This window comes from Taeniopygia guttata, chromosome 10, assembly GCF_048771995.1.
Source record: "Taeniopygia guttata chromosome 10, bTaeGut7.mat, whole genome shotgun sequence".
NCBI lineage: Eukaryota > Metazoa > Chordata > Aves > Passeriformes > Estrildidae > Taeniopygia > Taeniopygia guttata.
The window spans coordinates 2,292,466-2,311,307 of NC_133035.1; the positions used below are offsets into that span (position 1 = coordinate 2,292,466).

Here is an 18,842-nt window from a genome sequence, read left to right on the forward strand (position 1 = left end):
TGTGGTGGAATAGCCAACATTTAATGAACTATGCAATACTAGAAACACCAGCAAACAAAACAGGCAACAATTGCCACAAAACAAAGCAGATAAAACAGAAGTCCCGACGGTTTCAGTTTATCCCATCACCCTACAAAGTCATTCCAGACCCAGCTCTGCTGCAAGGACACCCTGGAGATGTCTGCCCCCACCGCTCAGCTCCTGCCCTTCACGGGGAAGCGCTGCCTGACCTGGAAGTGCTCACACCTCTTGTGCTTCAGGGACAGTCCGTAGAGCGGGGTCATGTCCACCCTGCCGCCCTCGCAGACGCTGAACTCCAGCTGCTGGAGCAGCGTGACCAGGAAGAGGAACACCTGGCTCCGGGCAATGTTCTCCCCGATGCACCTCCTCCTCCCCAGGCCGAACACCAGCACCTTCTCCCCGTCCTCCTTGTTCACTCTGGTCCCGTCAGCGCTGAGGAAACGCTCGGGGTTGAAGGTTTCTGGGTCCTTCCAAAGCTTCCTGGAAGGGAGAACATCAAGTGTTGAGATGCTTTCTCCTGGTCATGGGTGTCGGGGGGACACCAGAAGGTGGGAACTGTTGGGAAGAACATCCCTGATGGTTTTTCCACCAGGGGAGGGGTCCTGTTTGTCACTGCAGGAGGGGACGTGTTTGCCAGCACAGGAAAGGACCTGCTTGTCACCACAGGGGGGTTTGTGCCTCACAAGGTACTCACTCGTCGTGGTTCACTTGCCACTGGTTGACGAACACGCAGCGATCCTTTGGGATGAAGTAGCCGTTCAACACCGTGTCCTTGGTGGTGCTGGGGAGAGAAAAGATGGAGAGCTGGGCAAGGCCAAAGGTTCTTCTGCGTCCTCGGGGGACTGTCAGGCTGCTCCTGAAGGGTGTGACCAAGGGGGCGGTTTTGTGGGGGCAGCTGTGTCCTCCACAAGCCGTACCACGGTGCCTCGAGGCTGCCTCGTGCCCCTGTGCCAGCCAGCCCGTACCTGTGTGGGATGGTGAAGGGCAGGAAGGAGGAATGCCGGAACATCTCCAGGATAAAGGCTTCCGTGTAGGGCAGCGTGCCCCGGTCCGACAGCCGCGGCCGCCTCTCCCGCCCGATGGTCCGGTCTGGGGGAGGTGGATCAGGAAGAGGGTCAGGAGCAGGGCTGAGCAGAAAGATTTTGGTCCCCCATGTGGTTCACGGACTCACCCAGCTCTTCGTGGATCTTCTTCTGGATGTTGGGGTTTGTCACAAGGTACATGAGGCTCCAGGACAGGGCTGTGGTTACGGTGTCGAAGCCTGGGCAAAGAGGACGGGGCGTGGGTGAGGTCAGCACAGCAGCCACCCTGCTCTGAGGGCTGACCATCGCACAGGGCAGTCTGGGCTGCCTGAGGAGGCTGCAGGGGACATCCTGGACACACAGCAAGGCTTGGGGCTTTATTCTGCCCTAACAATCTTTGCTAAAATATCCCGCTCTCTCAGCCTGTCCCGCTCCTGAGTTGTGTCAGGTTTGTACAGCTTCTCCAGAATTGAGGGAATTTCCACAGAAAGATGAATCAGCCCACAGACATCTCCCTCAGCCAGGAAAAACCACTCTGGATGGTGAGGTTCAGCTGAGCTGTTTAACACATGCCCTTCACTTTTCCAGAGCTGAGGGCCCAGACTGGTCTCTAGAGGTGTCCCTGGCAGGTCCAGAGAGCAGGAGAGTGAGTCTTAGACCCAGACCAGCTGCCTGCTGGTGGACAAGGAAGGGTCAGACAGGAGGAGCTGAGAAAATGTGAGAGCATCTGCCCAGCTGAGGAAAGGTGTGGGGTTACCTGCTCCAAAGAGGTCGTTCACGAGGTTGACGATCTTCTCCTTGGGGATCTGCGCGGCCGTGTTTGCTCCCAGTTTTTTGTCCAGGCACTGCTCAATGAGGGAGTCCGTGATGTCCCGGATGTTGTTCTGAGAGGAAGAGGAGACAAGGTCGTGGAGCAGGACTGCAGAGGGGTGGGTGCTCCTGGGCAGCCCCACCCGGTGCTGGGGGAGCCCAGGGTGCATCATCCCTCAGCTCCTGTGCCCCTGTGCAAACAAGGAGAGGGTTCTCTGAGGAACACGAGCACAGAGCAGCTGTTCAACCACCAGACTGGCCACACCACACAGGGAATGGAGGAGACACTGAGAGGCTCATGAAGCTGAGGCTGGGGAGGTTCAGGTGGGACAAGAGGAAAAGGTTCCTCCCCCAGAGAGTGGTGGGGCTCTGCCCAGGCTCCCCAGAGAACCAGCACGGCCCCAAGGCTGCCAGAGCTCCAGGAGAGTTTGGACAACGCTCTCAGAGATGCACAGGGTGGGATTGTTGGGGTGTGTGTGCAGGGCCAGGAGGTGGATCGGATGGATGATCCACGTGTGAGCCAACTCAGGACATTCCATGATTCCATTGATTCTGTGAGAAGGAGGACTGGGGAGAGACAATGGCCACTGCTGTTGTGGCCAGAACACAAACACCTGGCTGGTAGAGAGGGGAGGAGAGCAAGGGAGGATCCTGCGAGCTCCTACCTCGTCGTAGGTCTCGTAGTGCTCCTTGACCCTCCTCTGCAGGAAGCCGACGAAGTACCTGTTGAAATCGATGAACAGCTTCATGCTGCGGCTGGGGAGGTAGCGCAGCAGGGGGATGAAGTCGGCGGGGTTGCCAGCAGCAGCCACGTCAGTGAACTTCTCCGATGAATTCACCAGCCGGAGCAGCTCCTGGTCCTCGTGCTCGTAGCGCTTGCCGAAGCAAATGGCACAGATGACATTGGCCACCGACACCACCAGGTACCGGCAGGGCTCGAAACTCTTCTTCTCCTCCATCAGCTGCAGGAATTTGGTGACCAGGTACTCGGCCTCCTTGGAGACGTGCTCCTCCAGCAGGCAGCTGCAGGACGAGGTGGGGCTGGGGGCGATTGAGAAGCTCTTCAGGGCGCTCTGGGCCAGCTTCCTGCGCGCTTTCCACACCTCCCCGGAGTCGGGGCTGAACGTCAGGCTCTGCCCGTCCGCCACAAAGCGGGAACTGTAGAGGTCGGGGCGCCCCATGAAGTCGTCTCCTTGCCTGACCAGGGCTTGCCTGATGGTGTCCAGCCCGCTGAGCACCAGCACGGGCCGGGTGCCGATGCGCACCTCCATCACGTCCCCGTAGCGGCGGCCGAGCCGCGTCAGCGCCAGGTGCGTGTCCCGGCGCAGCTCCAGCACGTTCCCCAGCACGGGGAAGCCCCGCGGGCCCGGCGGCCGCCGCAGCCCCTCGGGCACGGCCCCGGGCGGCCGCAGCCGCTGCAGCGCCAGCAGCAGCAGGCAGAAGGCGGCGGCCGCCAGCAGCGCCTCGCTGGCCCACACCGCGCCGGGGCTCCCCGCCGGCCACACGGCAGCGCCCGGCATCGCCGCCGGTACCGGGCAGCCCTAAAGGAGCGGAGAGCAGTGACGGCCGGAGCCGGGAGCGGCGGGCGGCTGAGCGCTGCCCCTGCTCCCCACCGGGACACGGAGCGGCGGCCCTTGAGCGGCATCCATCGGGGGATGGAGCTGCCCCTGCAGCGCTGGGGGTTCCAGCGGCACAGGCTGGAGACCTGTGAAGGCTCCGAACACACCCACCCATACTTTAAGGGGGACCTCAACCCGTCAGAGACATTGTGGTACCCCTTTTCTCCCCGCAAACCCTTAGACTGGTGTGCAGAACCCTCAGGAGTGAACCAAAGATGGGTTCTCAGCTGGGGCTGTCTCTAGGCTGAGACACTTGGAGACAGGGACAGGAGTGGCAGCCCTGCAGCAGCTCGGGGGATGGAGCTGCCCCTGCAGCGCTGGGGGTTCCAGCGGCACAGGCTGGGGACCTGCCAATGTCCAAAGGCACCCACCCGTACTTTAAGGGGGACCTCAACCCGTCAGAGACGTTGTGGCACCCCTTTTCTCCCCTCAAACCCTTAGATTGTTGTGCAGGACCATCAGGAGTGAACCAAAGATGGGTTAGGAGGTTGGGGTGGTCTCTATTCTGTGACACCTGGGGGTGTTCCTGACAGAGACAGGGACAGGAGTGACAGCCCTGCAGCAGCTCAGGGGATGGAGCTGCCCCTGCAGCACTGAGGTTTCCGGTGGCACAGGCTGGAGACCTGTGAAGGCTCCGAACACACCCACCCATCCTCAACTGCCTGAGCCTTCAGTGACACCCCTGTCCCCACAGAAAACCCAACCCCCACTGGCACAGCCGTGGCTCCTGCCCAGGGCAGACAACGTTGTAAAGCAAGGCATGGAAAAGCGCAGCTCAGCAAATCCCAGGGAAACAGGAGGAGAGGAACAGCAGCTCCTCTGTGAATGTGGTCCCAGGAGCTCCAAACCCAGCAGGAGTTACAGCCAGGAGGATGGACCTGCTGGCCACAAGGTGGGAATGCCACAGGGCTGCTCAGTGAGAACACACGGCTCACTGGGTGAGCAGGGGCACTCAGATATGACCTTCCTGGTCTTACATCCATGTTCACCCTCCCCTCAAACACTCAGGCTCTCTCCTACCTGGTTGGTTTTATTGCTGAATACTCCCAGCAGGGATTGGCACCAGGAGCAGCGGGCAATCCTCCTCTGTCTCCTCAATCTTCTTCTCCTGTCACCTCGTTCTCCTCTGCCTGGTCCTTCTTCTCCTGCCACCTGCAAATCTAAGCTCTCCCTTCACTGCACCGCTGGGTTTTTATCTGCCAAAGCCCTTGGGAATGGCTACCCATTAACAAACGGGGCCGACCCTGGCTGGAGCCTGCCCAAGGAGGCAGGGAAGAGCCCTTTTGCCCTCCAACAGGCTCTGGGGCATGGATGGTCACTTCTCCTCCTGGGCCAGGGCCCTGGAGCCTGCTGTGGGGAGGCAGAAGGGGGTCCCCAGGACAGGGAGGCAGAAGGGGGTCCCCATGACAGGGAGGAACAAGGGGGACCCTAAACCCTGCCTTGGGGAGGATGTAGGACACGTTGTCGGCATTGCTTGCCTATGGAATGTAGGTGCCAGCATTTCCCCAAAAAGCTGCTCTGGGCTGGCCAGGCTGTTCCCAGCAGCCAGAGAGGGCTGTCACCTCCACGGCCACTCTGGAGGCGCTGGGACCTGCAGGCTGTGAGCGAGGGGACACCTTTGTGGCAAGGCATCCCCAACCCTCCCCATCCATCCCGGGGAATCACCGGCAGGTTCCCTGTCCCGGGAGGGTGGTGGCAGCATCACCCGGGCCAGGGCCAGAGCCAGGCTCGGGTTAACGATTGGCCAGGTTTGCGTGAGAAGGCGGCTGGCTCGCTTCCCCCGGCCCCTCCGGGGCAAACAGGCAGCGAGGAGGAGGAGGAGGAGTGGCGGGCAGAGGGGAGGAGGTGAGCCCGGCAGATAGCAGAGGTGAAGGGGCAGCACGGGGCAAGGCTGGGGCAGTTCATCCCTCCAAAACATTGGGTGACACCAGCCAGGGAAGTGCTCGAGCCAACGGGACTGCTTCTCCGGGCAGGGCAAAATTCAGAGGAGTTTGGGAAGTGCAGCTGGGATGAGCCAGAGCTTGGGGTTTTGCCCCGAAGTTTCCTTCAATCTTTGAAAATTCCAAGGGGAATTTGGCCCAGGAAAAAGCTGAGCTAATATTTAATAAAGGCTTTCAACAGCTGGGCTAATCAGGCTCGTTAATAGCAATGACGCCGTTCATTAATGTTTGGCAAGAACACTTAAAAAACTCTGGCTGCTAATATTCCTGCTGATAATTCCCGGGAATGCCGCAGCCCTCCCGGTCCCGGCAAAACCCTTGGGAACGCTTTTGGGAAGGCAGGCTGCAGGAGCAGGGCTTGTCGGGCCGGCTGGATCCCGCCAGCACCTCCTGTCGGAACTCAAAATGTCCCTCAGACATTTTTGGAGGTTCCAGGCCCTGGTCAGAAGCATTTGAGACCCTGGCAGGCAGCTGGAAACAGCTGTGATTTTGGGTTTGAACCATGGAACGATTTACCAACTTTGCAGGAAGAACAAGAAGTCGCAAAATTTAGATATTAGAGTAGAAGTAGTCACAAAGTAAAAATAAGAAATTTTGAGTGCTGTACAGGGAGATTTTAACACCTGTACAGGGGGGTTTTACTTTGTACATGGGGGTCAAAAGTTTTAAAACAGAAGAATATAAGCCAGTCCTGTTCCTCCTCTTTCTTCTTCCTTACCTCCATATTCTTAATAATGTTAGCACTCATAGATTAGTTTAAAGTAAAAAAACCACCATTTAATGTAAGTAATAGGTATGGAGAAAAAACTGTAAATATTTATCACGTAATGTACCATATAAAAGATATGGCCAGGGGTGGGGAGAGAAGAAGCAGTCGGGAGTCAGAGAGGATGTCAGGGTGTGTGTGTGCCTCTGCCTGAGCTGTGAGCAAACCGCAGCAGCCCGAGAAGAAAATCTTTTAGACAACTTACAATAAACTGGGTGACCCCCCTCACCCTCCCAGCAGCATTTCAGACCTTGTGCTGATGCTGAACCCACCCACTCCTCACCAGTCACATCCCAAAACTCTGGAGAAGCTGGGGAGGGTCCCGGAGAGGCTCCCCAGGATTCTCTTCCAGCCCTTCCCAGCCCTCCCCGGCGGCTGCCAAGCCCTGCGAGGGCACGATGCCTCCCGATGAGAGCGCTGCCTTGCGTGCCAGGCATCCCCACACCCCAAAAACACCCCCAAAACACCCCAAAAACACCCTCAGCCCCGGCCGCCGCCCCTCGCTGAGCCCGCTGATCCCCGCAGCTGCCTGGGACAGCGGCGGGGACGCTGCCAGCCCCGTGTCCCTGCCGGGTGTCGCTGTCCCCTCCGTGGGTCACCACCCCGCGGGATCGGGCTGTGCGTGCAGGGACAGGCGGGAGCGGCAGGGTGACGGTGCCCACAGGCACGAGTGGCACGGGAACGTGCCCACGCAGGAGGGACATGGAGCGTGTTCGCACCCCCGAGCCTGTCCCCGCACACGGACTCCGTGGGTGCGGCGTGTCCGTGCGGGGACACACCTGCGCAGGTGTGCGGGGACACGGCGTGGGCGCTCTCCCACGCGCGGGAGGGACGCGGGGACACCGGGAGGGACTCACCGAGCGCTGTGCCCGGTGCTGCAAGAGGCGCCAGAGCCATCCCCGGCCGGGCTTTATGGACAGCCCGGCCAGTGTCCCCAGCCTGGGGCACATTTGTGACATTTGTTTGTGGCACTTGTGGCCAGCAGCCCCGCAGCGCGGGGCACCGCTCGGTGTCGCTAAGAGGGGACATTTCAGGTGGCGCTCCCCTCGTGGCTCCGTGGATCACCGTGTCCCGTCGAGGGGACACAAATGACAGCGGCACTGCCGTCCCCTCGCAGGTGACGCAGCACCCTGTGGCAGAGGGCACTGCTGTTGACACCCACGATTGTCCCCAGTGCTGGGGACCCCCCAAAAGCTGCCCAGCCCGCAGCCAGCCGTGGGGGGAGCTGATCTTGAGCTGCTCCGGCGCCGCCTTGACCCCGGGCCAGGCTCCTGGCCGGGAGGGCACCGCCCTGGTCCTTTAAAAACCATTTCCCCCCCCACCCACCCATAGCGTGACTGCGAGTGACCAGGACGGCCCTCCCGGGTCTGGCCGGAGCCCCTTCGCACGCGATGTCCCTAATGCCACCTCTGGGACCCCCCGGCGGGGCGGCACCCCCTGGCCTGTCTCCCACCTCGTAGCGGCTGGGCTGGGAACAGGCATGAGAGCGGAGGCGATTGATTTTGGGAGCGGGCTGGTCCCCCTTTTCCTCCCTGCAGGGCAGGACCTGGCCTGTCACCCCGCGGGGAGAGGGGCTGGGGGCTGCAAACTCTGCCTGAGCCCCCCTACGGACCCCGAACATCCTCCCCGGCTGCGCCCCATCCCAGCCCCGCTTCGCCCCTCGGGTCGCCCTGTCCCCACGGGACAGAGGTGACAGAGGGGGACCTGGCCTGTCACCCCGCGGGGAGAGGGGCTGGGGGCTGCAAACTCTGTCTGAGCCCCCCTTCGGACCCCGAACATCCTCCCCGGCGTGCCCGCCTCCCTCCGGTGCACCCTGCGCCCCATCCCAGCCCCGCTTCGCCCCTCGGGTCGCCCTGTCCCCACGGGACAGAGGTGACAGAGGTGACAGAGGGCACGGCGGCTTCTCACGCGAACCTGGACAATCTTTAACCGGGCCGGGCCAGCCAGGGCCGTGACCCCCGGGGCTGCCCCGCCGCCCACGTCCCCGCGGGGTCCCTGCGGAGCTTTCCCGCAGCGCGACGTGGGGGGACACGCACGGTGCCGGTGGCCGCCGCTCTGCTCTACCGGGAGCACCGGCGGAGGTGCGCGATGGCCGGAGCCCCGCTGCGGGCGGGCTGCGCTCATCCACACGTGTTCGCGGAGCCCCGAGGGGACCGAATCCCCCAGCGCGCACCCGCACCGCTCGGGGCGGTTTTCCCACGCTCCCGCCGTCCCCGCGGCTCCCGACACCGCGGATGTCCCGGGGCTGCGGGGCGCTCGGGAGGGGTCTGTGGAACCCTCGGGGTTTAGGGGGGAGCGGGGCGGCCCCCGGGGGGGTCCTGGGGAGCAGCGGGGCGCGGGACCGGCGCCTTTAAGATCCTGCCGGTAGCGTGACTGGAGTGACCGGGGCGGTGCGGGTTTGCCCAAACATCCCGCCCTCTTCGCACGCGATGCCCGCCCCGGGCTGGAACCCACGGGCGGCACCGACACCCCCTCCCCTCCCCCACCCCACCCCCGCACCCCACGCCACGACTTATGGGCACCCCAATCCCTTCCCTAACCCTGCCCCGCCCGCCCCGCAGCCTCCCCGCGGGGATGAGTGGGGGTCCCGCACCCACGCGTGGGGGGAGCCCCGGTGAAACGGGGGGTCTGGGGGGGGGTCTGAGGAGTTTTTGGGGAGTTGTGGGTCACGTGACGGGAGGCGGCCTGGCCAATCAGAGCGCGGGGCGATGCATATAAAGCAGGAGCGGCGGGCAGCGGGCACCTGCCGCGGGATCGGGCCCCTCCCGCCGCTCCGCACCGACGAGGTGAGTACCGGGCAGCCCGCACCGGGGATGAGGGGCTCTTACAACACCTCCAAGGCACCCCCGAGTGATGGACAGCCCCGCTGTGGGCTGTCCTGCCTTTCCTACTCCAGCAGCATCCTCCCCTCACCTGCGGGATGGGGGTTTTGGGGGTCCTGGGGGTCTGCCGAGGGCTGGGAAGGGGTCCCGGCTGTGCTGCACCCGCTGCCATGCAAGGTCCCCACAGCCCCCCGGAATCTCCCTGCAGGTGTCCCGTGGGTGGCTGTGGCACCCTGCCAACCCCCAGGGAAGGGGGGATTTGACAGCTGACTGCCTCCCAGCCCTGCTCGGGGTTTTCGGATGGATTTTGTCCCGCTAGGAGCTGGGAGCTGGACTCGGTGATCTTTAGGAGTCCCTTCCAAGTTGAGGGACTCTATGATTCCGTGGTTTCTGACAGAGCCGGGAGCAGGGTGCACTCATCCTGCTGGCAGGGTTATTTTTCATACCACGGATCTTTGGGATGATCCCTAGCACTGCTGCGTTTCATGTGCTGCTGAGCTGTGCCTCGGTGACTCAAACCAGGATCAGCTCTCCTCTAGCCAAGAGCTCTGGAAAAACTTTGAGGAGGAAAGAAAAGTCCGGTGATTAAAAGAACACCTTTGCTTCCTGGCACGTAGACAAAAAAATTGGGGCGCCCATTCCTTCCACTCCTGGCTAGCAAAAACCTGCTTTTTAGTGTGAGGAGTTTCCTAAAGCGCAGCAACTGCGGGTCACAAGTGAAGCCCAGCTCTGGTCCTGCTCCTGTCCTGTGCTGTCGCTGCTCCAGGTGTCACAGAATAGAGGCAGCCCCAGCTCCGAACCCATCTTTGGTTCACTCCTGAGGGTTCTGCACACCAGTCTAAGGATCTGCTGAGGGAAAAGGGGTGCCACAACCTCTCTGACGGGTTGAGGTCCCCCTTAAAGTATGGGTGGGTGCCTTTGGACATTGGCAGGTCTGCAGCCTGTGCCGCTGGAACCCCCAGCGCTGCAGGGGCAGCTCCATCCCCCGAGCTGCTGCAGGGCTGTCACTCCTGTCCCTGTCTCTGTCAGGAACACCCCCAGGTGTCACAGAATAGAGACCACCTCCTAACTCATCTTTGGTTCATTCCTGAGGGTTCTGCACAACAATCTAAGGATCTGCTGAAGGAAAAGGGGTGCCACAACGTCTCTGACGGGTTGAGGTCCCGCTTAAAGTATGGGTGGGTGCCTTTGGACATTGGCAGGTCTCCAGCCTGTGCCGCTGGAAACTTCAGCGCTGCAGGGGCAGCTCCATCCCCCGAGCTGCTGCAGGGCTGTCACTCCTGTCCCTGTCCCTGTCTGGAACACTTCAACGTGTCACAGAATAGAGACAGCCCCAGCTCCTAACCCATCTTTGGTTCACTCCTGAGGGTTCTGCACACCAGTCTAAGGGTCTGCTGTGGGAAAAGGGGTGTCACAACATCTCTGACGGGTTGAGGTGCCCCTTAAAGTACGGGTGGGTGCCTTTGGACATTGGCAGATCTCCAGGCTGTGCCGCTGGACACTTCAGCGCTGCAGGGGCAGCTCCATCCCCCGAGCTGCTGCAGGGCTGTCACTCCTGTCCCTGTCAGGAACACTTCAACGTGTCACAGAATAGAGGCAGCCCCAGCTCCGAACCCATCTTTGGTTCATTCCTGAGGGTTCTGCACACCAGTCTAAGGGTCTGCTGTGGGAAAAGGGGTGCCACAACGTCTCTGACGGGTTGAGGTCCCCCTTAAAGTATGGGTGGGTGTGTTCGGAGCCTTCACAGGTCTCCAGGCTGTGCCGCTGGAACCCCCAGCGCTGCAGGGGCAGCTCCATCCCCCGATGGATGCCGCTCAAGGGCCGCCGCTCCGTGTCCCGGTGGGGAGCAGGGGCAGCGCTCAGCCGCCCGCCGCTCCCGGCTCCGGCCGTCACTGCTCTCCGCTCCTTTAGGGCTGCCCGGTCCCGGCGGCGATGCCGGGCGCTGCCGTGTGGCCGGCGGGGAGCCCCGGCGCGGTGTGGGCCAGCGAGGCGCTGCTGGCGGCCGCCGCCTTCTGCCTGCTGCTGCTGGCGCTGCAGCGGCTGCGGCCGCCCGGGGCCGTGCCCGAGGGGCTGCGGCGGCCGCCGGGCCCGCGGGGCTTCCCCGTGCTGGGGAACGTGCTGGAGCTGCGCCGGGACACGCACCTGGCGCTGACGCGGCTCGGCCGCCGCTACGGGGACGTGATGGAGGTGCGCATCGGCACCCGGCCCGTGCTGGTGCTCAGCGGGCTGGACACCATCAGGCAAGCCCTGGTCAGGCAAGGAGACGACTTCATGGGGCGCCCCGACCTCTACAGCTTCCACTACATCTCCAACGGGCAGAGCCTGGCGTTCAGCCCCGACTCCGGGGAGGTGTGGAAAGCGCGCAGGAAGTTGGCCCAGAGCGCCCTGAAGAGCTTCTCCATCGCCCCCAGCCCCACCTCGTCCTGCAGCTGCCTGCTGGAGGAGCACGTCTCCAAGGAGGCCGAGTACCTGGTCACCAAGTTCCTGCAGCTGATGGAGGAGGAGAAGAGGTTTGACCTTAACCAGTACCTGGTGGTGTCGGTGGCCAACGTCATCTGTGCCATGTGCTTCGGCAAGCGCTACGAGCACGAGGACCAGGAGCTGCTCAGCCTGGTGAACCTGGGCAACGAATTTGGGGAGGTGGCCGGGAGTGGCCACCCCGCCGACTTCATCCCCGTGCTGCGCTACCTCCCCAGCCGCACCATGGAGCTCTTCAAGGACATCAACCGGCGCTTCAACGCCTTCGTGCAGAAAATCGTGCAGGAGCATTACAGCAGCTTTGATAAGGTAAGGGCTTGGCTGCTCTTGGATGTGGTTGGAGATGCCTTCAAGTGTGCCCTGCTGCTGGGTTTTGGCTTCCTTTTTCTTCCTCTGGCGAAGCTGGGATTGAAGGCACTTGAGATGATAGTTCATGCTCAGGCTCAGGTTTTTATTACTTCTTATCATTGTTACGGCCTCACAGCCGTGAGTTCTACAGCCTTTCATTAACAAGGCACAAAATTACCAACTATCTCTTGGTACAAGGTCTTTTAGGGCTAAACTATCCAATTAAGAAATGACTTCTAATTACAAAATTACAAAAACCACCCAATCCTGTGAAGACAAAGGAAGAAGGTAAAGAAGAACAACCAGCCTCCACCCTCAAACCTCCAACTTGCTCTATATATGTTACTATATTCTAAAACCCCAAACTCTAAGTTTTCCACTTTGTGATATTACACACTTCTAATCAACTACACACCCACAAACCCAGTGCCATTAATCAATTTTGGAAGCCTTCCCACAGTCTCAGGCCATATGTGGAGCTCTCCTGGGAGTCAGAGTCTGTCAGCACAGAAAGTCTAAAATTTTCAGCACCCAGAGCTCCAAGCCTGTGCCTTGCCCTCTAAAGGCCTCTGGTCTGCAGTGATTTCTCCCCACCCTGAGCCATTTGAGGCAGATTTCCCCATCCCTGTGTGCCCATGGTGTCCCTCCTGAAGGGTGGCTGTGCTCAGGTGGGGCTGGGCTGTGTCTCCAGGAACTGACAGAACCAGAGGACACAGTCTCGATCTGCACCAAGGGAAATACAGGTTGGCTATTAGGGAAAAGTTATTTACAGAAAGGGTGATAAAGTTCTGGAATGGAGTCCCCATCCCTGCATCCCTGAAAGTTCTGGAATGGCTGCCCGGGGAGGTGGTGGATCCCCATCCCTGGGTGTGTTTAACAAAGCCTGGATGCAGCTCTGGGTGCCAGGGTTCAGCTGAGGTGCTGGGGCTGGGTTGCACTCGATGATCTCCAAGGTCTCCTCCATTCTGGTCACTCTGTGAATTCTTCCTCAGGAGCACATCCGGGACATCACGGACTCGCTGATCGGGCACTGCCAGGAGAAGAACGCTGGGGAGGACACCCATGTCCAGCTCTCCAATGAGAAGATCATCCACATCGTCAACGACCTCTTTGGGGCAGGTGGGAACGTTTCTGAGGGCACCATTCAATCTTTGAGACGAATCCCAAAGCTGGAGGCTGGGTGGGGACATGGAGCTGCTGGGTGGACACCTTGGCCATCTTTGGGTGTGTGGTGCTGCTGCTGGTCACCCTCCTGAGCACTTTTTGGTGGCAGCTGATGGGGGAACAAACATGCAGAGGGGTGGAATCTGAAACACCCACTCACCTGTCCTCTTGTGGTCACTAAATGCTTCCTCCACACCCATCCAGGCTTTGACACTGTGGCAACCGCCCTGTCCTGGAGCCTCATGTACGCTGCCTTGTACCCCGACGTCCAGAAGAAGATCCACGAAGAGCTGGGTGAGTCCGTGAACCACATGGGGGACCAAAATCTTTGTGCTCAGCCCTGCTCCTGACCCTCTTCCTGATCCACCTCCCCCAGACCGGACCATCGGGCGGGAGAGGCGGCCGCGGCTGTCGGACCGGGGCACGCTGCCCTACACGGAAGCCTTTATCCTGGAGATGTTCCGGCATTCCTCCTTCCTGCCCTTCACCATCCCACACAGGTACGGGCTGGAGCGGCCGACGCCTGATTCGGGTTTTTGGAAGGGAGTTGATCCCTGTAAGGAGGAAATATTCCAGCTTGTTGCCCTTCTGGGGTTGAATCTTTTGTTTTGAGGGTGGTTTCACCCCACAAATCTTTGCTGGCAGAACACCCCTGGGTTTATATTTTTTCTTGCCTTGGGAGGAGCCACATCACAACTCATCTGGAGTGAATTGAAACTGGATTTTTTCTGCTGGAGCAAAGTGAAACCAAGACCATTAAACCTCCCAAATACCATCTGGGGTATTTCCTAGCCAGTCCTAAGGGCACAAACTGGGCTTTGAGGATGAAACCCCTGCAGGACTCGCCTGGCTTTGACTTGTCAGGAGCTGTGGGTCTCCTCTAACTTCTCTTTCCACCCGTGTTCCCCTCAGCACAACAAAAGCCACGGTGCTGAACAGCTTCTACATCCCCAAGGACACCTGCGTGTTCATCAACCAGTGGCAAGTGAACCACGACGAGTGAGTATCCCAAACCCTCCCTGCCCATCCAGGCTGCCCTGGCTGCTCTTGGTGTCCAGATCACACCAACCCTCGTGCCAAAAAATGACTGGATTGTGTACAAAAGGGCAGGTTGGACCAAAAATGGTGTGGGTTTGATGCTGAGCCCAGCCTTGGCTCTGCTGGGCATGGAGCTGCTCCAGCTTGGCTTGGCCCCCGGTTCAGCAGCTCCCCAGCACTGGGGATTACCTGGTTTATGTGGAGGCTCAGGCTGCTGGATAGTTGGGAATCAGAAAATCCCGCTGCCAAGCAGATCCTGTGACCCGAGCTGATGGCTCTGGATGTGCTCAATGGGAATTTTTCACTCCCCTTTTTAAGGGAGAAACACGTGGCGACGTGACCCCGTTAAACTCGATGGGCCCGTGCTGTGGTTGCTGATGGGGGAATCATAACCACAGCTTTGGGAATGATGGGGGGCTGGAAAGCAGAGCCCCATCCTGCCCCTCCACTGCTTCCCTGCAGAGACATCCCAGCAGGGAGGCGGCTAAGGCTTGCTCCAGGAGCGGGTTCCTAGGTGGGGGTTTTGGATCAAAGCTCAAGATGTTTGTATCCAAACAGCCCAAGAGGCCAGAAACGTTCGGATATCCCTCCTGCCCCTGCATGAGCGTGGGATGGGAATGCTGTCCTTGGGACAGAGAGGATTCCACATATCCCAGCAAAAATTCCCAGCTGAGAGTCTGTTAAATCCCACCTGGGAAGTTCTGCTGAGAGAGTAGACAAAGGGAAAACTCCATTGTCCCCATTTTTCCTGTTTGAAGGGCTGCTGGCTGATCCCAGTGCTGAAGCTGCAGGTTCTCTGGCTGCTGGGATTAAACAGATGGAATTAAATCCATCTCCAGTGTCTGCCTGGGCAAACAGCCCCAGCCTGGAACAGAGGTTTCAACAGGCTGAGCTGATGGGGTCTGACATGGTCACGGTGTTGTAGATCGGGGCCAGAGCTTGCCAAGGGCGGTTTTGGATGGTGGAGTCAGCAAAGCTCCTCTCTGCAAGGAGGGCTTTTGGTCACTGACCCCATTGCAGGGGTCAAAACTTGGGGCTCCAAGGGCTGGAACCCTCTGAGACACCTCAGAGCCCCTGCCAGGCCCTGGAGGGGCTCCAGGAGAGCTGGAGAGGAACTGGGGACAAGGGATGGAAGGACAGGACACAGGGAATGGCTTCCACTGCCAGAGGGCAGGAAAGGATGGGACATTAGGAAAGAATTTCTGGCTGTGAGGGTGGCCCTGGCACAGGTGCCCAGAGCAGCTGGGGCTGTCCCAGGATCCTTGGCAAGACTGGACAGAGCTTGGAGCACCCTGGGACGGTGGAAGGTGTCCCTGCCACAGCAGGGGTGGCACTGACCGAGCTGTTACATCCCCAAACCACCCCTTCAGGAGTGTCCCCTCTGTGTCGCAGGACCCTTTGGAAGGAGCCCTCAGCCTTCAGGCCCGAGCGGTTCCTGAGCGCGGCGGGGACGGAGCTGAGCCGGCCGGAGAGCGAGAAGGTGCTGGCCTTCGGGCTGGGCAAGCGGCGCTGCATCGGGGAGACCATCGGCCGCTGGGAGATCTTCCTCTTCCTCACCACGCTGCTGCAGCAGCTGCACTTCAGCCTGAGGCCTGGGGAGCACGTGGACATCACCCCCCAGTATGGACTGACCATGAAGTACAAGAAGTGCGAGGCCTTCCAGATCCGGCCGCGTTTTCCCGGCGGGAGCTCTCTGTGAGCTGCTCGGGGCGGTGGATGCTCTGCCCCGCGCTGGGCTGCTCCTCTGGAGGATGGTTCCTCCCCTGGTGGTGGCAGCTGGGCTTTGTGGGGTTCTTGTGGGGCTCCATCAGCTCTTCCCACGTGGATGCTCCCCAGAGGTCCCTTGGAGAGGTCCAGCCTGTGGTGGGATGTTCTCCACCCACCACAAACAGCTCCCTCCATCCAAATAGAAATAAACCTGCAGGTTCCTCTCGGAGCATCCTGCCCAGCCTTATCCCACGGGGTGAACTCCTCTTTTCCAGCTCCTTGTGCCGCTGGGATTGGGTTCTTCAGAAAGGTTGTGGAGCATTCAGCAGGACTTGCCTCGAGAGGACCCACCCTGGGTGCACCCACACAGCTGAATTCCCTGAATGTGAACTCATGGAGGGAATTCCTGAGTGTTCCCACTGATTGAAAAAACAAAAATCCACCAGCAGAGCCACTCACAAATTGGGATTTTAAATCAATCCTAACATGGAGCCTCCTGGAAAATCTCAAAGGACTGGGAAGGGGACAAAAAGGACACTCCTGGCTTTCAGACTAACTCTGCATTTGCTGCCTTTTTTAATATCAGGGTTTTTTTCTTTATCAAGCACTAGATTTCTGTATCCAGGCTAAGGAGCAAGGCTTTCGGGAGGGCAGGAGGTGCCTTTTGCCATGCTCAGCTTTAGCCAGTGGGAAGGTGAAGCCTCATGGCAAATGGAGCAGCAATTCCTGCCTGTTTGTGCCTGCTTGGAATGCAGCTGGGATGGAAACCACACCACGTTTCTAACCCAATAAATACTTACATGAACATCTCTTGAGTTGTTTTCTGATCTCGTTCTGCTGGGAAATTATTATTTTTTTGGGGGGAAAGCACCCTATGCTGCTCTATCATCCTTCAAAATCTGAGTTGGTGTATAGTAAACACAGGCGAACCCAATGGGAAGAAATGACGATGTCTGACTCAGTTCATGAGGCTGAATTATTTCTTTATTATAACTATGCTAAAATACATTAATATATTATATAAAAGGAGGATACTAAAACTATATACTACTTTCTCTAACTCCAACACAACTTGTGACCCTCTCTCTCAAGTCCAGCCCCAGGTGGGTTGGATTGGCCATCAGGCTCAAACAATCCTCACCAGAATCCAACCCAGCACTCACCCCAGGGAAACAATTCTCCAAACACATTCCACATGGGAAAAACAGGAGCAGAAATAGAAATTGTTTTCTCTTTCTTCTCTCTGTGCACCTCTATGAAAAATCCTGAGAGGGAGAGAAATGTGCTGCCACATTGGTGTGGGCTGTGCCTCCAGGGCACTGGGGAATATTTTCATCCCAAAGGGAGCTGATTCTGGTTTTTCTCCCACAAAAAGGCAGAAAGGTGATGCCAAGCTCTGGATCAATTCAGGGCTTCACTAAAAATTGGGAATAGCTTTCTGTCCCTGAAAACCTGGAATCAATAGGTCAGAGCCAGCCACGGGGAATGTTCCATCCCAATCGCAGAGCATCCTTAAATCCCAAGTTTTCCAGGATTTCCCTTAAAACAACAAACACAAAAGGCAATAAATGTGAATTTCCCATGGAAATGAGAAGGGACTCTCTGGAAAGTTGGGGTCTGTTCATCCCGAAGGGGGTCCCTGCAGGAATCAGCCCCACCACAACTCGGAGCTGCTGTGAATTTGGGTGTGGAAAGGAGCCGTGGAACAGAGCAGCCTTGGGAGGGAGGGAGGGGATGGAAGGGGTGAAAAGGGGACAGAGGTGATGGAGGTACGAGCGAGATGGGATGGATGGAGATGATGGAGGGATGGAGTGATGGAAACATTGAGGGGATGGAGATGATGGAGGGATGGTGTGATGGAAATATGGAGGGGATGGAGATGATGGAAGGTATGGAGAAAATGAAGATGATGGAGGGATGGTGTGATGGAGATGATGGAAGGGCTGGAAATGATGGAAGGGGTGGAGATGACAGAATGGATGATGTGTGGACGTATGCAGATGATGCAAGGTAGGGGGATGATGATGATAGAGGGGATGGTGTGATGGAGATGATGGCGGGATGGAGATGATGAAGATGATGGAGGGGATGGAGATGATGGGGGAATGGTGCGATGGAGATGTTGGAAGGGCCAGAAATGGAGGGATGGAGATGGTGGAAGGCGTGGTGTGATGGAGGGATGATGGAAGGGATGGAGATGATGGAGGGATGGTGTGATGGAAATATGGAAGGGATGGAGATGACAGAAAGTATGGAGATGATGGAGGGATGGTGTGATGGAGGGATGCTGGAAGAGATGGAGATGATGAAGATGGTGGAGGGGATGGTGTGATGAAGACCAAGGTCTGACCAAGGTCTGTGACACACACAGGTGTCAAGCAGGTGTCACAAACAAGTGTCACACACAGTGTCACACACACAGTGTCACACACAGTGTCACACACACAGGTGTCACACACACAGGTGTCACACACACAGTGTCACACACAGGTGTCACACACAGTGTCACACACAGTGTCACACACACAGTGTCACACACAGTGTCACACACACAGGTGTCACACACAGGTGTCACACACAGGTGTCACACACACAGTGTCACACACAGGTGTCACACACAGTGTCACACACAGGTGTCACACACACACAGTGTCACACAGGTGTCACACACAGTGTCACACACAGTGTCACACACACAGTGTCACACACACAGTATCACACACAGTGTCACACACAGTGTCACACACAGGTGTCACACACAGGTGTCACACACAGTGTCACACACAGGTGTCACACACAGGTGTCACACACAGTGTCACACACAGGTGTCACACACAGGTGTCACACACAGGTGTCACACACAGTGTCACACACACAGGTGTCACACACACAGTGTCACACAGGTATCACACACAGGTATCACACACAGTGTCACACACACAGTGTCACACACACAGTGTCACACAGGTGTCACACACAGGTGTCACACAGGTGTCACACACACAGGTGTCACACACAGGTGTCACACAGGTGTCACACAGTGTCACACACAGTTGTCACACAGGTGTCACACATTGTCCCGTTTTCGCGGTCTCTCACTGCGCATG

General features: G+C 58.6%; 2 protein-coding genes across 2 annotated transcripts; one reads left to right on the plus strand and one right to left on the minus strand.

Moving 5' to 3' along the window:
• On the minus strand, positions 1-4,603 carry LOC100230890 (cytochrome P450 1A5). The gene is made up of 7 exons (XM_002195752.7): positions 4,493-4,603; positions 2,519-3,394; positions 1,801-1,927; positions 1,193-1,282; positions 987-1,110; positions 716-802; positions 1-501 (listed from the first exon to the last, which is right to left on the minus strand). The coding sequence occupies exons 2-7, from the start codon at positions 3,371-3,373 to the stop codon at positions 195-197; spliced, it is 1,590 nt and encodes a 529-aa protein (XP_002195788.5). The 5' UTR covers positions 3,374-3,394; positions 4,493-4,603; the 3' UTR covers positions 1-194.
• A 4,268-nt stretch (positions 4,604-8,871) lies between these two features.
• LOC100231840 (cytochrome P450 1A4) lies at positions 8,872-16,542 on the plus strand. The gene is made up of 7 exons (XM_030281309.4): positions 8,872-8,964; positions 10,912-11,787; positions 12,819-12,945; positions 13,195-13,284; positions 13,367-13,490; positions 13,903-13,989; positions 15,421-16,542. Exons 1-7 carry the CDS (start codon positions 8,887-8,889, stop codon positions 15,725-15,727), a joined length of 1,689 nt encoding a protein of 562 aa, XP_030137169.4. The 5' UTR covers positions 8,872-8,886; the 3' UTR covers positions 15,728-16,542.
• Positions 16,543-18,842: the final 2,300 nt, after the last annotated feature.